The sequence below is a fragment of the Poecilia reticulata genome, chromosome 7, assembly GCF_904066995.2.
Source record: "Poecilia reticulata chromosome 7, P_reticulata-male-v2, whole genome shotgun sequence".
Taxonomy (NCBI): Eukaryota; Metazoa; Chordata; class Actinopteri; order Cyprinodontiformes; family Poeciliidae; genus Poecilia; species Poecilia reticulata.
Genome location: NC_088836.1, coordinates 20,897,158 through 20,923,157, shown reverse-complemented (window position 1 = coordinate 20,923,157; position 26,000 = coordinate 20,897,158). Strand labels below are relative to the sequence as shown.

The 26,000-nt window shown below is 38.3% G+C and overlaps 1 protein-coding gene across 2 annotated transcripts in view; it reads right to left on the bottom strand.

Moving 5' to 3' along the window:
- Positions 1 to 2,280: 2,280 nt before the first annotated feature.
- LOC103467507 (metabotropic glutamate receptor 7-like) overlaps positions 2,281 to 26,000 on the bottom strand; it is a 166,336-nt gene continuing 142,616 nt past the window's right edge. For both annotated transcript variants that reach the window (XM_008413945.3, XM_008413941.3), the window contains 3 exons: positions 20,149 to 21,084; positions 9,012 to 9,264; positions 2,281 to 3,403 (listed from right to left, as the gene is read on the bottom strand). In XM_008413945.3, coding sequence (XP_008412167.1) covers positions 3,354 to 3,403; positions 9,012 to 9,264; positions 20,149 to 21,084 — 1,239 coding nt within the window. In that variant the 3' untranslated portion in view covers positions 2,281 to 3,353. The remainder of the gene's footprint in view (positions 3,404 to 9,011; positions 9,265 to 20,148; positions 21,085 to 26,000) is intronic.

The window sequence follows — 26,000 nt, the reverse complement described above, 5'->3', positions numbered from 1 at the left end:
TTATGAGGCACTAGCACAGCCATTAGGTGATAAATCGGTTTGCCGTGGCCACATAATCAGAGATAATAGTTGCGGAAGAAAGACTGACAGTTAAAAACATAAGTTCTCCTGCTTGCTCTCAGTCCTGTGATTAACTTCCTTCCTTTGATGTATTTCCCATTTGATTCGCCCAGGAAACTGCTGCCTACAGAGCAGGTGCATACTGAGCAGGTGGACTATTACGTAGGAGCCTTGAGAGACTGGGGCTGACGGAGTCCATGCTTCATTTTATTTTAGGTTGGATGAAAACCGCTCTTGGATCAGCCTTTCTAATATTCCTCTGTTTTTGTTTCATACCCACATTCCAAGAGCCGTTGCTTGAGCTGTTTAGCAGTTCTGTTCTTTTTGCTGAGCTGCAAATCTAAACTCTGCTCAGCCCCCACTGATTACTTGCACACAGACTCTGACACAGGCAATTAATTTGCCAGGGGAGAGGCTAGTCTTAATTGGGTATAAGTGGGATTTTTCTTGGCTGTGTGCAACAAAAAATGACAGACTGTGTGCATGAGAAGTGAAGACCATCTGGTCCCTCAGGAGCTACGAGAGATGCCAGACAAATGGAAAGAGAAACAACAGAAAACCTGTGTGGGTACGGATAATGTTCCTTCCCTCCTCCTCGCTTGTTCTCTCTCTTTGAGTCTCACAAACACACAATAAAGGAGTCACAATCATTTGGTCATATTTCATGTGCCTGTGTAGCAGCCTCAAGGGGATGTACAGAAGCTGAATTAACTGAAGTGTTTCAATCGTGGCATATTTACACATGATCAATACTGAAAATACCAACATAATGCTAGAAGGCACAAGCAGGTTAAAAAAACGTGGTTAATGTGTATAAAAGTGAATGACGGCCTGTTAACACATGGAGCATACTTACTTCACACACTGCGATTTCCAAAAGTAGTCAGATGTTTTCATATTTTCCACAGTTATTCGTGTTACAATCACATTTATTTTATTGGGATTTTATGTGATAGAGCAACACAAAGTATAATGCATAACTGGGAAGTAGAAGGGAGAGGATATATGGTCTCCAAGATGTTCATCTAATTAGTAAATAATACGATCCACCTGTGTGTGGTTTAATCTCAGAATACATCCATCTGTTCTGTGAAGGCCTCAGAGAACATGAGGGAACAAGACGCATCATAAAGACCAGGGACACGTCGGGGATAAAATTGCATAGAAGTTTAAACCAGCCTTGGGTAGAAAATAAAAGATATACCCTGGTATTTTATAAAATTTCACAGAGCTCATTTCAATCCATTTGTCGAAAATGTATGGCACAAACTGGCAGAGGTTTATTTAGAAACATCACCACATAGCTCATTATAACTGCGGAGGAGCAACATCCATTGATGCAGCTACTATTTCTGATGTTTACAGAAAGCCTTAAAAAGTCAATTTGCAGTTTGCCACAGGAAACGGAAAACAGTGAGAAAGGCATGTATTGGTCAAATGAGACAGTAACTCTCTGGCCGACAAGCAAAATGTTATGAGTGGCAAAAAAATACTGAAAACAGCATCCCCGAACATAGTGGTGGTAGCATCATGCTGAGGGGATGCAGGAGCATGGAAGCCAGTCAACTTTCATCAAAATAAGTATGTATTAGCAAAATATGGATGGAATTGCTGTATTTAAAAGAATAGACAATGTTAAAGTGATATAAAACAAACAAAAAAGACTTGCAGGTATAATTGCATCAGAGAGACTGCATTTTTGTCTGCGTTTTCTCTTGTAAAACATTGTGAAAACCATGAATCACTTTCCTTCCACTTCACAGATTTGTACTTGTTGGTCTATCACATAATGTCCCCCCCCAAAAAAAACACAGAGTTTGTGTCTGACATGGCAAAATCTGGAAAAAGACTGAGGGGTTTTCAAGTCACCGTGGGTGATTGGCGGTGATACCTTAAAGAAGAACATTTGATAAAGACGGATGAGGCTGCAAGAAGACAATATGTGTAAAAAAAAAAGATTGTGCTGGAGAACCTCTCCTCGTCAGGTTTTGTTTCTGCTCAGTGAGCTCACTAATATGTCCCACTGTGAGCTGAGACTGTCAAGCAGCACGTAGGATATCCATCAGCTTTCAGAAACAAACACTGCAGCTCTTGCTTGTACTTATCCATTCCCTAGTTTAAACCGTTTTGAGAGATGTCCAGCTAAAACACACAGCAGCGTACGTCCAGGGGGACTCTCCTGTGCACATGCATAAAAAAAGATTATGATGTTGTCCAATATCATTGTATAAACAATAACAAAATGATTTTATTACATGTTGGTAATTAGACAGACATCACAACATACTTGCATGATTGCTCCGATGTGACTGTTTCCCACACTTTAATTAGGCAAAATAAACCCAGTACAAAACTATATAAAACAAACATGCTTCCAGTTACACCTTAAAGCCATATTCCATAATCTAACAAAATTCACATCTGGTAAAGATTAAAAAAAACAAAAAAACAAAAAAAACAAAAACTAAAAAACCGCAGAAGGATGCAGAAGCTCATCATCATTTTCTGAATTTATTTTTCTTATGATTTTTTTTTTTTGTTTGTTTAGTTTACATCAAATAGAACAGACATACATTGGCACATGCAAAGTGGACACTTTGTGGTGCTTTTTACCATCCAAATCCAACTGAACAAAGACTGGATATTTATTTCTGTGCTCTTCAAACATGAAAATACTCTCAAATATTTACAAAAAAATATACTCACAATGCCCATCACTCGGTAAAAATCATCTGGGACAGAGTTGACGTTGACAAATCAAAATGCTGTGTGTGGCAGAGATCGCTGTTCAAGGTAATTAAATCAACTCCAAGAGAAAAAAAGAGGCACAGAAGAAAAATCACTTAAACAATACAAAACAGAAATCAGATAATGGACACCCCAAGAGAATATGGCTTTAATGACATTTCAAAAGAAAATTTCTTGAAGCAGATCAACGGTCCATTTTTATGTGTTTGTCCTCTTTCACAGTGACCCCCTTTTTCAGCAGGCAATGCGTTCCCCGTCAGACAAAGAGAAGAGGGCCACATCACAAGTTTACAACCTGCGGTTTGGTTCCGACACAGTCGCACAGGTACAGCGCTCTGTTCGTATCTGTTAGGACTCATGCATCATGTCTGAATGAAGGTTGGATGCCATCCACAGTCTTGGAGTGCATACGTACCGCAGGTGGTGCTGGGATGCCTGCGCTCTCTGTCTGTCTTTCGTTCTCGGATCCTACAGCTTTCATTGCTTTTATTGTATTTTTTATTTTTTTCTGATCACAAACAGAGGACAAAGTGTTTCTAAGCAGATCAGATCCTGAGGTTGTTGTAGCTCACATAAGTTTTCTTTGTGGCTTGACCTACGAAAAGAAGATAATAAAAAAATAGATTTATTTTGAGATGTTCTCGCACGAAGCAAAACGCAGAAAGGAATGGCGCTCGCAATAGTAAACAGACATCATTCACTTTGGCGAACTCTTTCTGCTGTGCAGTGAATTCCTATCACCAGCTGTGTGCAATCAGTTGCAATATTTTCTGGACTAGCGTATCATTTCAGTGTGCACTCCCTGCATGGAAAGATTCAGCTTCTATTTTCAGATGTTAACTAGTGATGGAAATCACAAACAACACTAAAGTGGGCACCAAACAAATGCTAGGGCATGCAATGTGATCCCAGTCTCCATTACCATGGAAACGCATTAGAACATGGCTGAGCGCCCAGATGCCGTTTGTGTTTGTGTGTCCTGCTGCATAGCTTTCATAATGAGAACCAATTTGAGTTTCAGCCCTTGAGAGCGGAAGCATATTTTGTTTTATCGTTTCAGGTCATTCAAGCTCACCGTGACCTTTTTAAGAAATTTGTGCTCTCTAAAAGTTGATTCTAAGGTTATGGATTGTTTCCAGTTTGAGCTCTTATATCCCCTTTGATGCTGTACAACAGTGACTCACAAGCTGCAGGTTGTTGCACCCAACCAGCTCCAGTGAGGGAGCTTTTCATCAGAAGTTGAAGGTGAGCTTATGGAGACCAATTACCATTCAAAATGTTGTAAGCGCCATGTTTAAAACTACTGGCTCTGTTTTTATCTTAAGTCAAAAAGTTTATCAACATTTAATTGCTGCACTTCTGTGTTTTTTGTTTTATCGTGTCCTAAATTGCCACGTCAGGCATAACACATGGAGAAACTGCTTGTTTATATTTGCCATGCCAGATTAGCACTACAAAAAAGATATCTAAAGAAACTGCAGTATTGATTTTATTAAATCAAGACTGTAGCATCAGAGTAGGCAACCATTTTGAGGAAATAGTAATCAGTGTTTGTATGACCTTCCACCATTTGGTTTATGTGTGTTTAAGGCCATATCTTATTACAATGTAGTTCTTAAAAAGACATTAGAATGCGATAATAGGAATTACCTTTACCTGAAAAAGGTAAATGTTTATTTTACCATTCTCATTGGTGAATCTCTGCACAATAAATTATTTAATACTTTAATAATACTGAACAGTGCTAAAGCAGATACAGCCGCCTTTTACAAGTTGTGCTGTTTCTGCAATTAAAAGTATTTTACAAATAAACTATTACTTTGTACATTTTTATCAAAAGGCGGCGACTCTGAGGATAATCAACAAGCATTATTCATTATTTGAAATCTGTACCGCAACAAACAAAAATGTGTTGCCTGTTTTATTAATTGGTAACAACTACAGCTACACCTAAAAGTAGTGTTACACCTTTACATTTATGCAGAGAACATAAGATTCCTCAGAGGCGATAAACTCGCCTGTCTTCAAGCTGACTTAATATGGAAGACAAACTTCTAGAAGGTTGACAACAAAAGGTTTTTAACTGTCAAAGGAGGCGAAGCTGTACTCAAAGTGATCAAACGTAGCGCTTGAGCTTAGTCTTTCTTACAGTACACGTACATGTAGTAGTCTTCAGTTCCTTGTCAGAATAAAAGCAAAAGCCTGTAACCAGTTGCTACAAGACACACTGACATTTAATTCCTGGAAATAGACATGAAAGATCAAGGTGGCTTTTAGTTTTTATGAAAGACAAATGTCAACTCAAAAATATTTAAAATAAATAAATGATAAATCGGAATTATTCTTTCGTTGTTGCACCTTGGAGATGTCTGATTGTGCGCGTGTGTTGAGAAAGAGATGTGGGGGGCAGGGCCCAGACTGAAGTTTGAGAAAACTGGTGTAGAATCTATTATTCATGTGAGGAAATCGACTGTAAATCTAATCAGCAGGTCAGCAATTCAAAGATACAAAAGCTTTAAAAGTTTTCATATATATATATATATATATATATATATATATATATATTTTTTTTTTTTTTTTTTTTTTTTTCGATTTTTTGCAGGAGTTAGTTTTTCATACTGCCAAGTTTATAACATCTATCCAAAGCCAGAATAGAAATGTGCGTGTCATATAGACTTTGTATATTGTGGCGGACATTTTACGACAATGTATGCTATTTGTGTCCTGTTTGTACCGTTACAGTTTCTCAATAAAGATCTATAAAAAAAATTAAAAAAAAAACGTGTACAGCACACGTGGCTTCGTTTTGTACACCACTTCCTCATAGATGGTGCAGGTACGCTGTATACCTGGCACAATGTGTATGGTACAGCATTTTGTACCCGGAAATAAAGTCCGACGGGAAATGAAGTCCTGTGAAAATATCTCACGATATCTTATGCTGTCGACGTGAGAATGGGAGATCCAAACCAGGAAGTGATTGTGCAGATCTAAAAACCATGTAGATGGATATCGCAAATGGATATGCCTCGTGTGTTTGGTTCCTCCTTTTGCTATAAATCTGTGAAGTCGTAAATGCGGCCATGCAGCGCTTCTGGGACATGTGGATTGTCGGAAAAGTAAGTAAAATTGTTACGGTTTTATATGCAAAAAAATAAATAAAAAAAATTGCTCTACCTTACGTAGTTCGAATTCTACCGGCATTTGAAAAATATTTACATGCAACTGAGATCGCCGGCGATCCGGCCGCCCGTAAAGGGCCTTCAAATTGTTTGTTTCCAGGACTGGCCTCTATATAGCACCGTCCATTTTGACCTAACCCTACTTTAAACTTCTCAACAGCTTTCTTCTAAACCTGTCTGTCGTGTTTCTTGGTTTTCATAATGCTTTTTGTTCACCAATGTCCTCTAATAAATTTTTGTGGCTTCCACAGAACAGCTGTATTTATTTTGAGATGAAGTTACACACGAATGAACATGTCCTCAGTTTTATTCCAGCGTGTCAGGGTAATTGGGATTAGAATACAAACATACACTTCACATTCAGATCTGTGTTCGTGGAGCAGTTATTTTATAATTCACAATTATGCCCTACTCTGTTGTTTTATCACATTTAATCTCAGTAAAAAAAAAAAAAAGTTCAAGGGGTGCAAATACTTTTTTGTAAGGCACAATACGGTTCTGCTTGTTCAATGAAGTGTGTCTGTGGCGGGTCAGTCGGCATGTAAACCTTCATCACACACATTCCTCTTAATTCTCATTCTGCTGTGTTAATGTCGCTATGGCAACCAGTCCCCAGGAGCTACACAATTAAAGTCGCACCATTTCTTTACAGCTGGATTTTGTAGTCTCAGCCTGCAAGTATGATGAATAAAACATTAGTAAGTGCACAACAGGCTCTTGCTGGTTACCATTAAAACTCTTCAAGACAATTTTTGAAGGGGCAGACATTTTGGTCCGTGTTTATAGGTCCAGGACTGATTCATTTACCTTTACTATCCCATTATTTTTTTTTTACATTTGAAAGCTTATTATGTTGTCTCACCATGTACCTTCTATTATGTATGATTTTGGCTTTTGTTACGCAGTTTTATTACAGCATTATTCCTTGCTGAATAAATTCAATCTAAAAAGAATTAAGGCCTCCACACACACACACATACACACACACATGCACCCGCGCACACACACGCACTCATGCATGCACTTACACAAAGACACGCATGCCCATTTGGAAAAATTGTGCTCGACACAGAATCAATTCAACAGAATTACAGAGCAAATGCTTCTGTCTGAGAGCCGTAATCATGAAGATATTACACCTTATCAATACCAGTGTAAATCTGCAAAACTGCTAATGCTATAAATCACTCTGAGTCATCTCGTGCCGGCCTGATGGGGGCTGGAGGTGAGGTGGTTGGCACTCTGACGGTTACAGGAATTGACGGACAGCCTCCTGGGACGGTCGAGGCACAGTTCAGGTTTCAGGGCGGTCATGCACATAAATTCGCCATTAATAAATGTCACTTCCACTGTTGCTAAAAAAGAAGGGCGAAAAGAAGGAGAGATCGCGCAGGGTAGGGGGACGAGGCGAGGAAATATTCATGCAGCAGAGGCAGAAGGTTAGAGACGCACAGAACAGACGACATTGTGCACTTTTGGGACGCCCCTCCAGAGGTTACACGTCCTGCTCGGGGACTTTTTAATGTGCTACTGCAACAGATGTTATGGTTTTTACCCTCGGTTCAGGGTTTGTATCCAGTCAATGAGCCACATGTGTGAAACGCGGGGATCTGTTCTCCCTCCCCTGACACGCTCGCCCAGCTCCCTGACTTACATGTGTTCACCTCGCACATCCTGCTTCGCGCCGAGACATGCACCCTCGCAGTTGCACAGACACACCCGAACGCGTTGTGCTCATAACAGATGAGTATGACAACTGCTTGGAGAAATTCCCTGAAAAATCTGCTGCCTCAGAAGCATAATTCAAAGAGGTGGAGAGGGAACGGCGCACCTGTGGGCGCCATGATTGCTCGACGTGATTAGAGGCGTCGGGGAGGAGAGAGAGGCCTTGAAAGCCATGATGTGAGATTTGCATGGGCTGTCAATCTTCTCTGTCTCCGTCCCTGACAGTTAAAGATGAGCAAACGGCTTCCTCTGCGAAGTGTGTCTGAAATGCAGGTTTTTAGTTTTCTTTGAAACGCTTTCTAGTTTTTTTTTATCCGTTTCTCACCCAAAACAAATGCTGTACCATCCAAATAAGGGAATATGTAGGCTGCCTTGCTCACCTACTAATACCCAGTATTATCTTTGCTAATAGGATCATGCTTACTGTTTCAGTTGAAGGTTGGCATGAGTAACACACAGCAACAGAAACAGATTATCTGGCTCATTTTTCAGTGACAGGGTCTTGATTTTTTTTTGTTTTTTTTAAATCCTCCTCAGAGCAAGGCCGTCATCTTCTCCCACGCTCGCTGTCATGAACTTGGGCAAAAGGTTTTGCCATTTATCAGGATTTAAGATAACTTGGCTCTCTGCAGAGGATATGGAATATGATTCCAGCACCCAATTAAATCAGAGGAATGGATTTTCTAGCGAAGAAAAGGAAATATGGAGGAGATCTGAGATAGAATTTAAAAGAAAAGAAAAGCGAATGCACATCTAATCCATATTTACACCTCAGATCTGAACTCTTGGGGATTTGTGTTTGGTATCATTTCCTGCTATCACTGCCTTCATTAACTCTTTCAGGACAAACAAGAAGCTGCAATATAAATAATGTGAAGCGGATGTCCAAATGATTTTGATTACAACATTGGTATTGGCTGGAACTGGTATTTTTTTGGATGGATATATCATCAATCAAATTTTCATAACTTTCATATTCTGCTTTTTTTCCTACATACTCACACCATTCATTGGTGGTAGTAAGAAGTATTTCACTATCTGCCTCTAAGAAACGGTGTGTTAGCTGTGTCTTGTTCACATCCCAGCCATTAGGCTGGCGAGCCAATCACAGTATTGTTCAATGATCTCAGACTAACTGATGCCCCTACAGTATTTTACAGTGACAATCTTTTATCAAGCTGCTGTATAAAGCATTGAGAAAAAGTTGAATGTTTAGAAATTTTAGATAAAGATAAACTTAAGAAAACTTGTGTGTCTTCAAGTCTTTACAGAGCGACCTTTATGTCGCGTACTCACTCATGGGGTCAGCAGCAGGGTTCTCACACAGCTCAGTCTTGGCCTCGCCGTTGGGCCGCTCACTGGGTTTCTGAGACAGACGGGATGACATTGTGGCAGCGGTGACCACAGCCTTGAAGCTACGCTTCCTCTTCTGCACGTTCAGCTCAGGGTGGAAGATAATGATGTACACCTTGGGCATGTAGAGCATGCCCAGTGCGACTGAGGCACTGAGGTTCATGGAGACGGTCAGGGTGGTTGTCTGAATGTACAGCTGGAAGGAACAACAGACAAGAGAATACATAAAAAAAAAAAAAAGAATCCGTTACTCTTCAGTGAAGTGTGTAACATTAATCAAATTTTGATTGGCTACTCTTTGAGGTAGGTAGAAGTGTCAAAACTATACCATAAAAATGTCAAAACAAAAACATCAGTGGATGCTGCACATCTGCAGGTTCATTCCTGAGTGTCCCCAAGGGGAAAAATTCAAAAACAGCATTCAGTCTGAAAGCATGGAAGAGGAACAGGGTTGCAGCAATGAACAATCTTATTGGTTTGTTTCTTTAACTGTAGCAGCTCATTTTTTTATAAATGTAAATATATTTACATTTAATATGTATTAGAAAATATATTAGAAAATTCCATTTATTTCAGTGACTCAATTGAAATAATTTAACTTATATATTTTATAGATTCATCACACCTTTTTATACAGCATGTGTACGTCTTTATCTTTTTTTCTTAATTTCTTCTTTTTGTTTTTCTTTTTCTTCCACTAACCCTTATACTGTTATAATTTTCTGATAAAATGAACTGTGGACTGAAAGTCATAATGATCTAAATGAACACTTGGAATGAATTGCTCTGAGTGGAATGAATCTATAATTAGTTTCAATTTTGAATTGGATTCCTCTTATTAACTTTTGATATTCTAATTTATTGAGCTGCACCTGCAAAGAAGGGACCATTTTTGATATCACAAGAAGTGCTGTACTTGTAATAAAGTTCTGTTTTTTATACTCTGTCATGGTTATTATTTGTGTGTCACACGGGAGCAGTGATGCATTCAGCAGAGATGCAGAAGCCTTTATTAAAGCCTGACCTGCAGCTACTCACTCACGACCGAGAAGACTGAGGGCTTTAAAAGCCAATAGCAGTAGCACTGCCATGACTGTATGAAAAATGCCCTTACATGACCTCTGTCGAATCATTCCGTTTCCTTTTGACGTGATTGATGGGCCACACTGTCAGATAAAGATCCTTTCCTGACAGAATGCACACTCTTTTCCTTTTCCCATGTTCTATTTTGCAACAGTGACTCCTCAACCAGCAGTTTTTTGCTGCTGGCTGCATTTTAATGAATATTCTTGTGCTGTACAATAAAAGGCTAAATCGGACCTAGGGAAGCTGATTCTGCAGTACACAGCAGGTCAACATTTGTTTTCTTCTGCTGCTTTCAACACACCGTCTGCAGCACCCTGAAATAAAAACACTCCACAGTTAATCATAAACAGATTATTTATAAGGTTTCCAGTTATGTGCTCCCAGCACAACCTTCTTTTAAAGGGCTCGCATATTTTTTTTTACAATGGTAAGTTGTAGTTGTGGGATTGCATAACCCATATCAGCCCCATATCTCGAATTTTAAACTTCAACTTCATTAAAATATGTCGATTCTGCAGAGAGCCCGTAGAGACATAGCATCGGCAGACGTGTGAGATCCCCCTCCTTACTTTTAAGTGTCCTAGAGGAGGAGGAATAGCATCAAGAAGAGGGCATTATTGTTTCAAGAGCTTCCCCACTAATCTACTGCACTTGAAAGCAGCAGATATCACTTATACACCGCCTCTCCGTCAGTCAAGGAAAATGGAATGAGCGTACAATTGTAAACACATTATCCACCACCGCGTATTTGCAAAGGCAACGTGCTCATTGAATCAGCAAGAGGGGGGGAAATGTCACCATTTGCATACAATCTATTTTGGTACGTATCATTAATGATAATTTTTTGATCACACCAGTCTCATTTACATGTGAGGCATGCTTTTGTCTTTTAATCTAAAAAAAATAAATAAATAAAACCTCATCAGATGCCTAACATCAACATGCCGGTGCAATGAATTTCTCGCGTCTGCTTTCACAGCTTCCCCGCTTGGCTGTGTAACAACTTCAGAGGCAGTGATCTGCCTGGTACACCATGCATTTATAACTGTATAAATGTCACAGTGCACTCTGTTCTGTTGCTCTCATGCTGAAAGGATGCAATATCTTCGCTTTAAATTGGTTTTAACTTATGGTCAAATTTTAGGGTACACACAAGCTATCGAGCAGAGAATCATCTTGTTTTTGTTTTTTTTTTATGCGTGGTAGCAGGCAACCGGTTTAAAAACAAACAGATACCTTAGAACCTGCACTGCTGGCCCTATCAGATCTGAGTTCGCGATCGAACTAAATCCAAACAGTGTGAACAATAAGTGCGCGCTTACTCTCATTACTCAAGCCAAAATGTCTAAACAGCAGCAAAATAAAACAAATAAATAAAAATGTGAGAATATGGGCTTTCACCCTTGTTAATACTGCTACACATGAGCAGACACACACACACAGACATGTAAACATACCAGCGCAAATCCTTTTTTCTCACCGTCTCTAATCACGGAGACAGGATTTTTTTTTTTTTTTTTGCGCTCCTTCTGTGAGCTTGACCCAAATTCATAGCCTCCTCTCAGCTACCACTCCAATGTTTAGCTTGTCACAGAACATTCATAATTAATTCCTTTTGCTTTAACATAAATAATTACATGAAGTCATTTTCATGACTCCTCGGCAACACTCTATTTATAGACGCTGTAATGATTTATTAAAGTCCTCATCAGGAATCAAACGCCTGCTTTTAAATTTTACATCTCATTGACAAACCAAATGCCAACACTGAGCCGCAACAAAGCGTGCGGCTTCCATCTATGCAAAAAAAAAAAAAAAAAAAAGCTGATGAGGGTGTTTCTCATAATTAGACCCACCCGGGACCCACGCACTGCAAAGGCAATTTAGTTGAGTATGGTTTAGTACTATAAATGCACACAGTGATAACGACTTGATTCAGTAAGTGACAATTAGGATGCTCTCTGGCCCGTCAGAGCATGCTTAAATAATGAATCCAGGGGATTTGCAGTCTCCACTCAGCTACCTGGATGTCTCTGGTTGTTTTGGGTGGCCTACTTTTTAAAAACCAGCTCATGTCATGAATAACTCTTGGTGGCTTTTGTGCTGCAAAGCCCCGTCACATATTGCAGACAAAGCTTTTTTGTGTGAATGGGCTCTCCTGGGTTTGCAACCCCCCATCTGTGTCTTTTAGGAGCAGTGCTTTAAGGGATTGTGACATATTAACTCCCCAAGCACTTGTTGGTGTAGGTCAGTAAAAGTCAAAACAAGCTGAGTAAGTCACCTGAGAGGGATAGTTAACGATTTTTGAAGAGAGGTCCTGATTAAAGGTTACACAACGAGCAGTGAATGTCTTCCTCCCACTAGATAATGCTCTTTGAGTCTTCATTGGTGTAATTTAGATAGAATGGACCCAGAGGCTGAAGTTAATAACTAGTGCAAAAGGGGCCAGACTTGTAAAATCTTGAAGCTACTCAAAATTTAAGTATCACAAGCCTTTCCATTCAGAGTAATTACCTAACAGAAAGGAAAGGCTGTGTAAATACCAACGACATAGTTGACTTAATTCTCTTTAATTTTTTATTTATTTATTTTTTGCTTTTTACATCACTGGGTATTTAAATTAGACAGTCGTGTTAAAAGAAAACGGTTTGCATGCTCTGAGGTTTATGTTCGTGCTCCCAGTAGTGGTTTTTGATATGGACAAAAGCCGCCCGGGGCAGGGACATAAAAAAGTGCCTTTTTTCCACTCAGTTACACACTGAATGAGTTTTGTATTGCTTTTTTGTAGCTATAAACTAAGGCTATAAACTTTTTAAATTTTAACGAGAAAAGGACAGAGGTGATGTTTTTATTTTTTGCGGTACCATTTACACCCTCACCCCCAGGGAGACGCTGAATGTACTATTCTTATTTGTGTTATACTGTTTTCTAATTGTTGTAATTGCATAGCTCTCCTAATTCTTTAAATATCTTCTTGTAGTTTTCTCTTTTATTTTGTTTTTAATTTTCAGAACAGCACTTTAGTCTGCTGTGGTTGTTAAACTGCTTTATAAATACAGTTGGCTGGATTGGATTGGCAGCAGCAGCCTGTGAGGATTTGGCACGCCCTGTGTTGAGAAGGCACCTGCTGTTTGCTGCTTACGTTAGAGGAAGCAGGGTACCTGGCTGCACTACATGTTTGGGTATTTTTCTCAGCCCGACGTCAGAGAGTACTTCCCAGATACTGATGATGTCGATCAAACAGAGCTGAAGTTCACAGAACCAGAGGTGTTTCTGTGAGCATTGCTGTCCTGGAACCAGCCAATGAGCAGTGAACGCCTGGCACTAAATTATTTGACCGTCGTGAATCATCTTTTGCATTGCAAACTTTTAATAACTGTAACATAGTTTTGTGTACACTGATGTCGATATCAGAACATAGTCTGTGATCGTTATCCTGTCAATTTACATTGACTGGGAGCTCGACTACAACTCGAAAGACTTATTTTTCTGTCCATTAAATGCATGAAAAATTAAACCTACCACTTTTTTCAAAATGTGACTGTATCAAGAGGAAGACAGCAAAGTCTTTAAAGTGGTTCATTTTAAGTGTATTATTTATTAGATACAATTTAAGAATATGTGCTAATAATCAAACGGTAGTACATTTGTAGTTTTAATTGGTTTACTTTTATTGTTTAATTATTTTACCAGTTTAAGCAGAGTAATTTGTATATTTTGCAGAAAGGTTATTGGAAACAAAACTTAAATCAGACAAAATTGTAGATGGCAGGAAACGGATAATCAGTAACAGTCAATCAAATCCTTGAGTGTCAAGTTCAAGGACGTTCAATAAATGAATGCTGATTAAAATACAATGCTTTGGAGAAAACGAAATCCTTTTTAAAACGGATTTTGTACTGGTGCAGCGGAGGAGGAAGCTATCAGTCTCTGTGGAAACAAATGTCCTCCAAAAGCTGACATTCTATTGAAATGAGAATAGTGCAAGATTGCAGAGCTGAGGATTACATCCAAACCAACAACCCTGATAATCAATCAGTTTGATCAAGTGCTATCAGTTTCTTGCAGCGTGGGAAGGCAGCAAAGCCTCTCTAGGTGGATAATAACTAAATACCTTCTCGTGTTGAAATTTACCTCAAAGAGACTACAGCAGCTACCGTTTAATTAAATAACACTTTAGATTCTGAATTTCGCTTTCTGAAGGGGGGAGTTTTACTGATGCAGCACATAAATTACCATACGCTTTGCGAGATAGCAACATTGCATGGTTGTATACAAGTTGTATCAGATAGCAAATCCAACTGATTCACCTGAATGTTTGTGTACCCGCTGACTTTTGCATGAAGCATTTTTTTTTGTATTCTTTAAAAAGCCCCATCAATAAAATGTTGCTGTCCATTCCACTTTTCAGCTCGACACTAAAAGCCGCAACAAAATTGTGGTGGTCATCACAATTTGAGTTTGCAGTTCTGAGAGCTGTAAAACCCAATGTCACACTCTCTTGTCCTAAATAAATAAATAAGGACTCAGGTTCAAATCAAACCTACAACCTTTCTCTCTCTCCATTACTCTAAACCAGCTTTTGGCTTTTCTGCTCGCAGTTAGCCCAGGGTTTCATGCATAAATCAAGTGACAGACAGGGAAATTTCACACAGAAAGACTGCAAAGCTCTGGAGGAACTGTCAAGTCCTGCTCTTCTTAAGTGCAGTTGTTTGCAGGGAGAATGGGGAATTAGATGATGCACCTCTCATCTCACTGTATGAAAGTAAAAAATAAATTAATAATAATAATAATAAAAATATATATAGTCTTCAGAATAGTTAGTACTTTCTAATAATCTTCATCTGCACATTTTGTCTTTGTGAGCCCTTCATAGCTGAAGAAATACAAACATTTTTTATGGAAGTATTAAAGTGTTCATGACATATTAGCTTTGGTGCAAATATAGAAAAGAGTTGTTGGAGGTGTTTGTATTTGACTGGCTCTGTGCTTCAGGGAAAATTTTTTATTATACCACCTGACTCTTCCAAATCCTGTTTTGACACAGTGGCTTTAAAGGCTTGAATGAATATATTTATGCTTATTTTCAGAAGTTTTTTTGAAAGCGTGTCAGAAAAGTACAATATAAGTCTAATTTCTTTTCAGAAAAAAAAAACAAAAAAAAAAAAACACAGTTGCTCTCACAGTGGAAAACACGAAGTGACTGACTGGGCATAACCAGATCCAAAAAGGCTGAATGCAAGCTATCCATAAGCAAAACTGTTTATGTGTTCTAGAGGCAGGGGTTGAACTCTGTCTTTCATTGATTTGAGTTTCAGACATGGGTCAATGTGAATCAATTTCCAATCATTATGATTAGACTAATTTTAGTTTTAATTTATGTCGTAATTTTGACAAAAGTCAAGCAAACAGAAGCAGTCATCAAACATCTTATAATGGCAGAACAACAGAAAGAGGAGAAGCCTGTTGAGCAACCAGATGATCATTGAGGACCATGTTACACCAATATTCAATCTTCTGAATTGTAATCAAGTCATAACGTGTGTAAATATTCGCAAATGTATTGAACTGGTATTGATCAGTTTTGGTTGGACCACTTAGTTTGACAAACGTATTGCTTTAAAGAATAGTATTTTCAACATATACACATGAAAGTGTCTAAACTTTAGAATATGAAGGAACAACTAAAAATAATCCTTAGCAGTATAACAAACAACAATCCTGAGCCTGGTGTTGTGGAAAACTAGTCAACTACTACATTGATCATGTGAAAAGAAAGATTATTGAATGAAGGTTTTGTGTTGTTGTACAGTATTTTAGCAGGAATAAGATACATAGCTTTTTAGGGATATGTAAAAATATGGCCAGCTCATGAAACAAGATGATACACAATATTGGATTCATGACAATAAAATTTAGCAATATTTTGGGGAAAACTAGATATACTTGCTGTTTGCTTCCACAAAGAAGTAAAACTTTCAGAAACAACAAACAGTGTTTTAAAAAATATATATTAGTGTACAATTGTGTAGTCCAGTTCTTACTAGTCCATATCTCAAGGTTTTAAGGTTGGCAAATTATAAGGAGTCTAGTGCCAAAATGCATGTAAATAATAACATTCTGTGTTTTAAAAAGGTGAAATCTACAACCATTCAGATCAGGTTTGGTCAGAATAAAGGTTTTAGGTTTGAAACTGGAGATGAAAAAAACAATGTTTAAACTAATTTAAGAAAAAGTAAAATTGGACCTATAAGTTCAATGACTATCAGGATCCTAGTAGATACCAATGTCAGCCTGGTTAACCAGCCAGCGTTTAGTCTTGGGGTCTGTAACTCCAGTTCTTGAATGGCACTGCTGTGCAACTTATGGATGCATCCCTGCTTCATCAAACCTGAATCAAATAAATGATTAGTGACTCGGATTTTTCAAAGCTTGCTGATGTGCTGCGGGGGTAACTCATCCTTTTTCATTCAGGTGCGGTGGAGAAGGGATGCATGCAAAACTTGCAGTATTCTGACAGTGCTTCCGAATTAATTAATTTGTCTGTCAGTCACCATTTCTGTTTTCAAGTGGGAATCCTAAAGGTTTAAATGTGGTAGAGGCTTCTATAATGCTGCTTTAATCTAGTGTTGTCAGTCAGCCTTAGATGTCTTTTTCCAGCTTGATCTGTGATAACAGGGAAACTCAGGAAACAGTTTCTGTCTTCGCAGTAAGAGTTTTCAAACATAGATAAAGTGTCAAGATTCAAACACCCACCTTAATAACTAAGGCTCTTGTACAAAGACATGCCAAACTGTGACTTTAGAAATGAGAGATGCGCCAAACTGATTTTCATATACACCCCTTAACCTATGTGTTCTTTTGAAAGAGTTTCAAAATATTTCTCTTTGTTTAAAGCTAATGAGGTGATCAAAGCGAGGGGAAAAGTGTGTTAAATATGGACATCAGTATAATACATACAGGAGAGAATTTATAAATAAATTTGGTTGTGTTAAATGTTTACAAACCTGTTTGTGTGTGCTTTCAACAATATCTGTCTATAATTATATATATAAAAAAATTATGTTTAAGACAAAAAAAAGACAAGAACTGTTGTTACACAGATTAGATGGGAAAAAAACATCTAAAAATTAAAAAGTCAACATTTTTATCTTTGAATGAATCATTAAAAGGGATACATCCTTTGACATGAATTCTGAAGCATATTGATTTATAAACGCCATTCTGACATTATTACTCCAGTCAGATGTTTTTCTGACAGTTTTGAGAATTACCTCATCAGGTCAGAACCTGGCTGATAAAACAAAAGTAAAATAGTTTTCTTTTTTCTTTTGAATAAATTATATGTCTGCTGTGTTTGTTGCTGAAGAAAAAAATACAATTAAGTTCAAATAAGGTCCAAATTTCCTGCATCTACTGGAATGCATAGGTGTATTTGCTCATGTGTTTATTTGGGGTAATCTGTCTTGTGACTTCAGTGCCGAAGTTGGCCATTTGCATCATGTACAAAACATTCAGTAAAATGGAGGTCATTACGATACTTTGCGGATTTACCCCTCTGGTTGGTTGGATCTTTGGTTACAACATAGTGCTTGGACAATTAGGAGTGGCTGAAAAGTAGGGCTTGTCAGAGGCAGCTGGCATGGTGTGTTTTGGGTTTTATAAATCATTTGATATTAGACAGCCTGGTGTGAGTGAGATTACTCATGTCTGAGTGGGTGTTGATTCACATCTGCACAAAAACACAGGCAAGACACTTACAGAGCAAGGCCACCGTCAAATGCACATTAATTTGTGCAGGTTTACACATTAACAAATGCACACAGCATCAATCTAATCTATCCTCTAATTACACTAATTCTTTACTCTCACAATTAAGAAGAGGGATAATTTGAGAATTTATGAAGCAGAGAATACTTTCTAAACAAAAGGCGTGCTAAAAAAAAATCCACATTGAAAACTGTAGCACATGTAGACTGAAAGGAGAACATACACAACGCCTTAAGACCTCACTGTGTTTGGATGGTAGCATGTGCAAAGGCACTTCTCATCAACAGCGGCCGAGAACGGCGCTCACAGAAGACATAGCACTCAGAGATACTGTGCTGAGATCCAGATCAGCGCGTGAAGAAAGAGTTAACTGCATAAAGGGGAAAGATAAACACATTACTGCTTCACTAGTTGCCGTGAGTAACATAATGAACTCCTAATCGCTGCTGAGGGTGTAATTCATCTATGAAATCAGCCGCAAATTGAGATGAGGAAAATCAGTTTCTGATCTATCTCATGCGGGAGCTTAGCAGGAAGGATATTGAGCGGTGTGTCTCTCAAAAGGTTAGGAGTAACACTTTCCTGTCTGCATTGATATTCTGTCGGTGGAAAACTTCCCTTTGGCTCCGTCATGTAACTACGGGTTTCGCCAAGCGGCACGCGAGTCAGAGCAGATGAATGCATCTGTATGCTGCTCAGCCACAGCCCGGATAAGCAGTGACTAACACAGAAGGTCAGGATGTCGTCCTCTCAATCAACTCCAGCAGCACACTATGTCAAATGCTTCGTTGAGTGCAGTTGTCAAAAGACGGACTGTGTTCACCCTCCCAACTCCACCCCCATTCTCCACATTTTCCTTCTCCTCCAGGTCCTCATCCTCCTCCTCTTCCACCTCCATTTGCCTGTCTGCCTCTCCAGATGAAAGCAATAATAGTATATGCTGAGCCCTGGGCCTAAGCGCTAGGCTAATGGCACCTCAGGCGCTTCAAGAATTTGGTGCTTGACATCCTCTCCTCCTCCACCTTCACAGGCCACCTTCGCGCAGTCGAGAATCAAGTGTGGGTAGCTGCACCGGTCAGAGCAGTCATCATCCATGTAGACTCTACAGTGTCCCGCAAAGGATCTACATGACTGAACCTTTTTCACACTTTGTCACATGACAATTGTGTAAAAAGAAGAAATGCACATGTTGTATATTGGAAGAAAAATTATGCATGTTTTGTCAAATTTCTTTATAAATAAAATGTGATGTGTATATTGGATTTGAATCAAGTCACCGTGAGATAGTGCTGGTCAACTGCAGTGACCACATTTTTGGGGTATGTCAATTTTAACAACTAAAAACTTTACTTTTTGGCTATTCTTCTTTCAAGCTCGATCAGATCAGATGGAGAGTGTCTGTGAACATCGGTGTAGGTCATTCTGTCACTGAAATATTTGGCATTCTGAAAACCCACGGTTGTTTTATTTTATTTTTTGTAAATATGCAAATTATAAGAACTTAGCTTCAATTGTTTTTGATGTGTTGGTGGAGCCAAATTAAAATGCAAACTTTATTTTATTTGTTTACATTTTCATAGATGCAAACAAAACATTTAGAAAAAATATGTATTTTAGAATAATCAATACATCAAAACATTAGTCACTAGATTAATTAATGGAAACTCTAATATTTTTTAGGCTTTCTTTACACAAGTTAACATCCAAATCATTGTACCATAAAGCTCAGATTTATTGACTGAATAATTGCCAATTTGTCCCATTAACAGATTCCTCAGTCTGAGTTATCAATGTTGTTCCTCCATTGTTGCTATGGGTCATATTTGCCAAAATCTTAGTCCTATTTCATATGACATCTCATTTTAAATCATAATTTTTTAGCAGTAGGAATACTTTTGCGCACACATGTATGTGTGACACACACTGCAGATTTTGTTTAAAGCATTTTTTCACTTCACACTTGCGCGCTAAAAGACATTCAAGTGTGACTGCTCTGCAACAAGATGCGAAAAGGTTGAAACAGTATTAATGTTTCTGCGAGGCAACTGTAAATGTGTGTTTGTGTGTTTTCAGGTTGTTTCATCTTGTGCATGCTCATATGTTTGGACACAACATAACGAGTCCTGTCAGAAATCAAAAGAAAAATTGTGAAAGAAAGAAGGGAGAGATACAAAGGGACGGGTGGTGACAGAGTGAGAAAGCACAACAGAAAGAAATTACTCACCTTCTCCGCTGACTGGGCTGTGCCAAAGAAAATTGGGATGAAAGCCAGCCATACTATGCAAGTAGTGTACATGGTGAAGCCGATGGGTTTGGCTTCATTGAAGTCTTCTGGTACATCTCTGGTCTTGATGGCGTAGATGGTGCAGGTCACCATCAACAGGATGCTGTAGCCTAAGGAGCAGATTATTTGCAGGTCTGTGATGTCACACTTAAGGACTCCTCGAGCCAGCATGGGGTTTATCGTCTTTTGCTCATCGTAGTCGACAATTGTGTTCGGCGGATCAACGGCGAACCACACGAGCACCCCGAGAAGCTGCACGGAGATGAGGCTGGAGGTGATGGCGATCTGTGAGGTCGGGCTGATGAAGCGAGGGGCCGTGACCGTCTGCTTGCCCTGCTCAAAGATCCGATAGATCCGATTGGTCTTGGTGAGGAGGGCCGCGTAGCTGATGCACATGCCAAGGCCCAGGAAGATCCTCCTGAAGGCGCACACAGCTACATCAGGCTTGGCGATCATGAGGAAGGTGATGATGTAACAGAGGAAGATGCCAGTTAGCAGCACGTAGCTCAGTTCTCTGCCAGATGCCCGCACTATGGGGGTGTCATTGTAGCGCACGAATGTCGCCATCACAAAGATGGTGGCAATGATTCCAAGCATGGCTAGAAAGACGGGGATTATTGCCCAAGGAGAGTGCCACTCCAGCTTTATGATGGGGATGGGCTGGCACGCTGTTCTGTTGGAGTTGGGTCTCATGTAGTACGCGCATAATCTGCAAGAGGTCTCGTCATACTGGTACTGGTAGCCATCACATAGCTCACAGATCCAGCAGCATGGCATGCCCTTCACTTTCTTCTTTCTCTCCCCGGTTTTGCAAGGCAGACTGCACACGGAGTTGGGCACCTCCTGCTCCCCATCTGGCCACTGAAGCTCCTCCAGCTGGGAGAGACGTGACACAGGATGAGGAGTTAGTGACTGTGAGATATGCAAGAGATTGAAAACGATATTGAAAACTTTCAGGACACATGGCATCGATATGCCGCTCAAACACAACACATTAATCTCCCACTGCTAAAAGAAAGGATTAATACAGTACAAGATCTCTCCTGCCAATTTATTCAGGGGATTGCCTTTTCTAATACTTGAAAGTAATTGAAATCACCATAGCAACAGAGAATACCTTTGTTCAGCGAAGTAAAAATAAATGTGAAATGCAAAAGACATTAGGCTTTAATACAAGACCCGGTGAGGTATGAAATACGTGATGAGGAGGAAGGAGAATGGGATTTGGTTTTGTAAAATGCAACCGTTCAACTACACCCCATTTCTATTCAGAATCTTGTCATGAAAAGGAAAAGTGCAGGATACATTAGCAGCAAACATTGTTAGAATGTCATAAACACAAAGGCCTTGAGGTGTTTTATGATTTAAGATTGCGCTGTAGTTGGAACATACAAGTCAGACTAAAAAAGCAACAGAGAGGTGGATTTACATATTTTGCAAAGGCATTAAAAAATTTATACCACTCTGAGCAGATCTTTTGATTTATTTGGAAAGTGCTCTGAACTTTGGCTTGAAAAGCACCAGGAGGATAAAAGCTTCTCTAACTCAGCTTCACTGCAAATCAGAACATCAACAGAATTAAGCAAAAATCTAACATCAACACTCAGATATACGATACTAAAATAAATTGCTTGATCTCCAACAGACTGGGGACCTGTTTTACATTTGACACCAACATGGGTTTTGTGAAACATGATTGATTCAACATTTTTAACTGAAAGTGTCACAAATGCTTCAGATCCTCATGATCGGTACAAAAATCATTTCCCATACTGTGGTACAAAGTTACACCAGTGGTACTTAGGCTGCCTTTAGAGGCAACGCAAGAAATTCTGGTATCAGTTATTAGCCAGATAAATGAGAAGAAATTAACAATGTTGTACAGCTAAAAGCAAGCAATAGCGCAAACAATGAGTCATTGTAGCACATTGATCTTTGCTTCTGCAGAAATTTCTTGAAAGAGAAGTGCAGTAATTAACATAAAAAACTCTCTCCAGTTAAACAAAAGCTGATGGAACAAGAGCTGCTGACTTCAGCCAAACTCATATTAGCATAACAGTGTATTTATCCGACTTTTAGATATTATTCAAACACTCTCACCACATGTTCACAGAATGAAGTTGTGTGGAAAATTGAATGAGATAAAAATCATTGATCTATTCTCTACTTTCTCTGTCAATGAACGGCAGTCCTGGTTAGTGATAAGTCTCACATTTTGCTTCTAGAAATGTTAACTTTGCACAGACTTTTTTTCCAGGTTTTCACCACTCCTTTTTGCTTTTATTACATAACACACACAGCAAAAGTCCAAGTTGGATTGCACTGCAGTTCTAAAACTCCTGCTGATACAGTGGTATTGGGACTGTTTTTACGCACCAAGATTTTTCAAGTGCTTTTATTTATCTCAAACATGGAGGTTGACGCTGGCAATGAAGTCACACTAAATGAGAGCATTCTGAATGAATGAATGAAAGCATTTTTGAACATATGAACCACAAATGTCCACAAACATAAGTGAACAAATAAAGTAAAACCAACTGGTTGATGTAATGAAGACACCATGTGTTTCTATCTGCACACGGATGCAGTCAGAAGAGAAGGTTATTTCAATAATCTATTAATGCCGTAATATAGAAACTCCATTATTTCATAAATAGAGATCCAGTTCAGAAATCAACAATAAATGTTTAGCAGTGATTGCTAATTTTATTTAGCTACATTTGCCAAACTGGTGGCCATGGGAGAGTCTTGGGTAGAACATTTTTGAAACACGTAGGACAATGTACACACATGCTGCGGATTTGTATCTGTTTAGTAGTAGGGATTGTAATGACCGCTAGCATTTACATATTATACACAATACTTTAAACATCATGGATAATAATTTTATACATACAACAAATTACAGATGCTCTTGTTATGGTTACAGCTTCTTATGAGGACTGTGATATGCCCGACAGTAATAATTCTGATGATGATTATTGTCAGAGCTTTGAGATCAACTCTAGGAAATTAGAAAGCTACTGTACTTCTGATTTCAGTGTCTTGGTTGATTAAAACTTTATAGTACCTTTCTACAGTTTAAACTTTAATCTGATGTAAGTATCAATCTTTGACCTTCATGTTATAAGTCACTCACTTGTATGAAGTGTTTCTTTTTGCCAACACTTTCAATTAGCACACATCAGTAATGTTACATTTACAATGATTTGCTGGTTTTTTAGGACATGTCACATTACTTTTGCTGTGATATCAGTGTCCTGTTCACTTTTTTCATTTTTATACCCGTCTGTCTGGGAAAGTAATTTCAATGTTCTGTGAGTGCCCATCAGTTTTGACAGATAATTATTAGCTGATTCAACCAGAAAGCAGGTCATACTATCAGCTTTGCTTTCAGTTCAAAACATCTGGTACGTTCAGGTTAGAAAAGTGTCTGCATTGCGCAGAGTGAGATTAAATACTGTTTTTATTGCTGCAATATTTAAGTACTGGTGAGTGTGTAGCGCTGGCACATATGTGAGATATACATGGATTTTTGTTAAAGTAGCAATGTTCATGCTGCTAAATTTGTAATCGTGTCCAGAAAACTCACAGCAGCATAGGTTACTATCAAATTGAGCATGCTACAGCTTTTTGCTCATAGTGTGATGCATTCTTTTTTTTTTTACTTTCAAAAGTTTGAGCAACACAGACATGAATATTATTGAGGTGTGAATGCAATATGGGTTTCCTGGAGCATACTGATTGACCACCTACAATGCTCAGTAAATTGGATTATACGACACATACAAAGGACTTATTTCTATGGCTTAAATGTAACTGCACAACTGCAGAAGAAAACAAACCTCTTTCATTTAGCTTTAGCAAAAAAAACTTAAAATGTCTTCCCTCAATTTCTGAGTTAACTTAATAGTCCTTTCACATTACTTGGATAATTGAAAATAGCAAATCTTTGTTCCTCAAAGATGCATTTCAGCAGAATTATAATTAAAAAAAACTAAATGACTAGAATTAACAAGGCAGCCTTATCTTTGGATTGAAAACAAGTATGGTTCACCAAGTCAGACTTTTCATTACTTCTATGCAAGTGGTAGTATTTAGTCCAGTTCCTAATCTTCATCATGAAAATAATAAGAAATAAAAATTAAATTCACACTTCAAGGATATGGACAAACACTTTATGTGAGAGAGAATATAAGATTACATTGTTTGACTTGCCTGTCACCTTTATGTTGGTTCACCTGAATTTCCTCACTGAGGGAACATACAGGTTATTTCTATTATATTCTAATATGAACAATAACAATTTATATTCTTTCAGCACAACGGCAGAAAAAAGTATGTACATAACACTTTGTCAAACTATAAAACAAAATATACTCAAACTATTTAAGAAATGCACAGTCAAAAGTAGGATTCTAGGGAAAAGCTTGACTGAGTTTTAAATCTGCCTGAAATAATTTACTCAGCTTTCTGACACTTACGATGTCAGAATTTAAGAAGGGCTCAAAATCCTTGCTGCCTATCACCGTTTCATAAATTATTTAAAAAGCCACAGGGCAATGTTTAAAAACAGTCTGATAGTACAATAAAAGAATTCAAATGCAAATTTATATTTACACCAGTTCTTTCCCTTTTCAGACCTCTATTGAACAAAAGGTCAGCTTCTTCATAATTGTAGTGACACAACTGAAAAGAATATGAATCTCTATTCATATTGATATTCTTATTCATATTGATATTCTCTTAGACATTCAGACAGTAATTCAAAGATTTTAAGTGGCATTACAGTTTCACCAACTGCTTCACAGATCTTTCTTAGGTTGTGTGTTTTTTTTTATTTATAAAATAATAGTTGTTTGTGTTTTCTATGATAATTTTAATCCTTCCACAATCTGTACCTTTTCAAACCTTTTCGTACCAATGCACTTACCTACTGTGTATCTTTGCTATTAAGTGTTCAAAAGTATTTTGGAGATTAATGATCAGAAAATGTTACAATCTAATCTCATTTCTTCTAGACTGAGGCTGTGTTTTTCAACCAGAAGCAGGTGGATTGCTCCTTCTGGACCATCACTCAGTCTCTGCCTCAAGTGAGGCATAGAGCCAGAAATGGATAAATGGTTTGGTGTCTTGTTTGCTGTATCACGAGCAGCTTAGTAAATAATGAACAATTTAATTGCTGTTTCTGAAAGGGTCCAAGTTGAGATTTGGTTCAAAAATATTCTGTGGCTTATATTTATACTGTATTCTATAAATAGAAACAGCACACATTACTCACTGGAAACACTGATTCTTACATCGCTTCATATAAGTTATATGTGAACCTGGGGGCAATCGGCTGAGTATCGTAATCCTTTCCTTCTGCAGATAACATGTTTGGTTCGATCTTCCTGTGCTTAACCCCATCTCTTCTCTAGGGTTAAAGTTTTTGCTCCCTCTTTCATCACATAGATTTTAGAACCGGATAGGACCTGGTATATTTAGCTGTGTTGTTCCCAAGATGGAGCCACTAGAGGAGCTACTGGTGCCTTTAACGCTTCACTTTTTTTTGTTAAAAAAAGAAAAGATTTCTCACCCTGAGTCAGTTTTTGATAGAGGTTTGTTCCCATTAAAATAGTTTTTTTCTTGCCACTCTTGCCTTATTCACGCCAAGTATGAGCGATTTTTGCAAAGTCAGTCCCTCATTGCTGGATTTTCTTTAATTTTTTTAAAACTTTTTTACAAATTTTTATGCGGTATAATTAGAATCGAGTTGGAATATATGTGGTTGACTTTGAATCGATTCATTT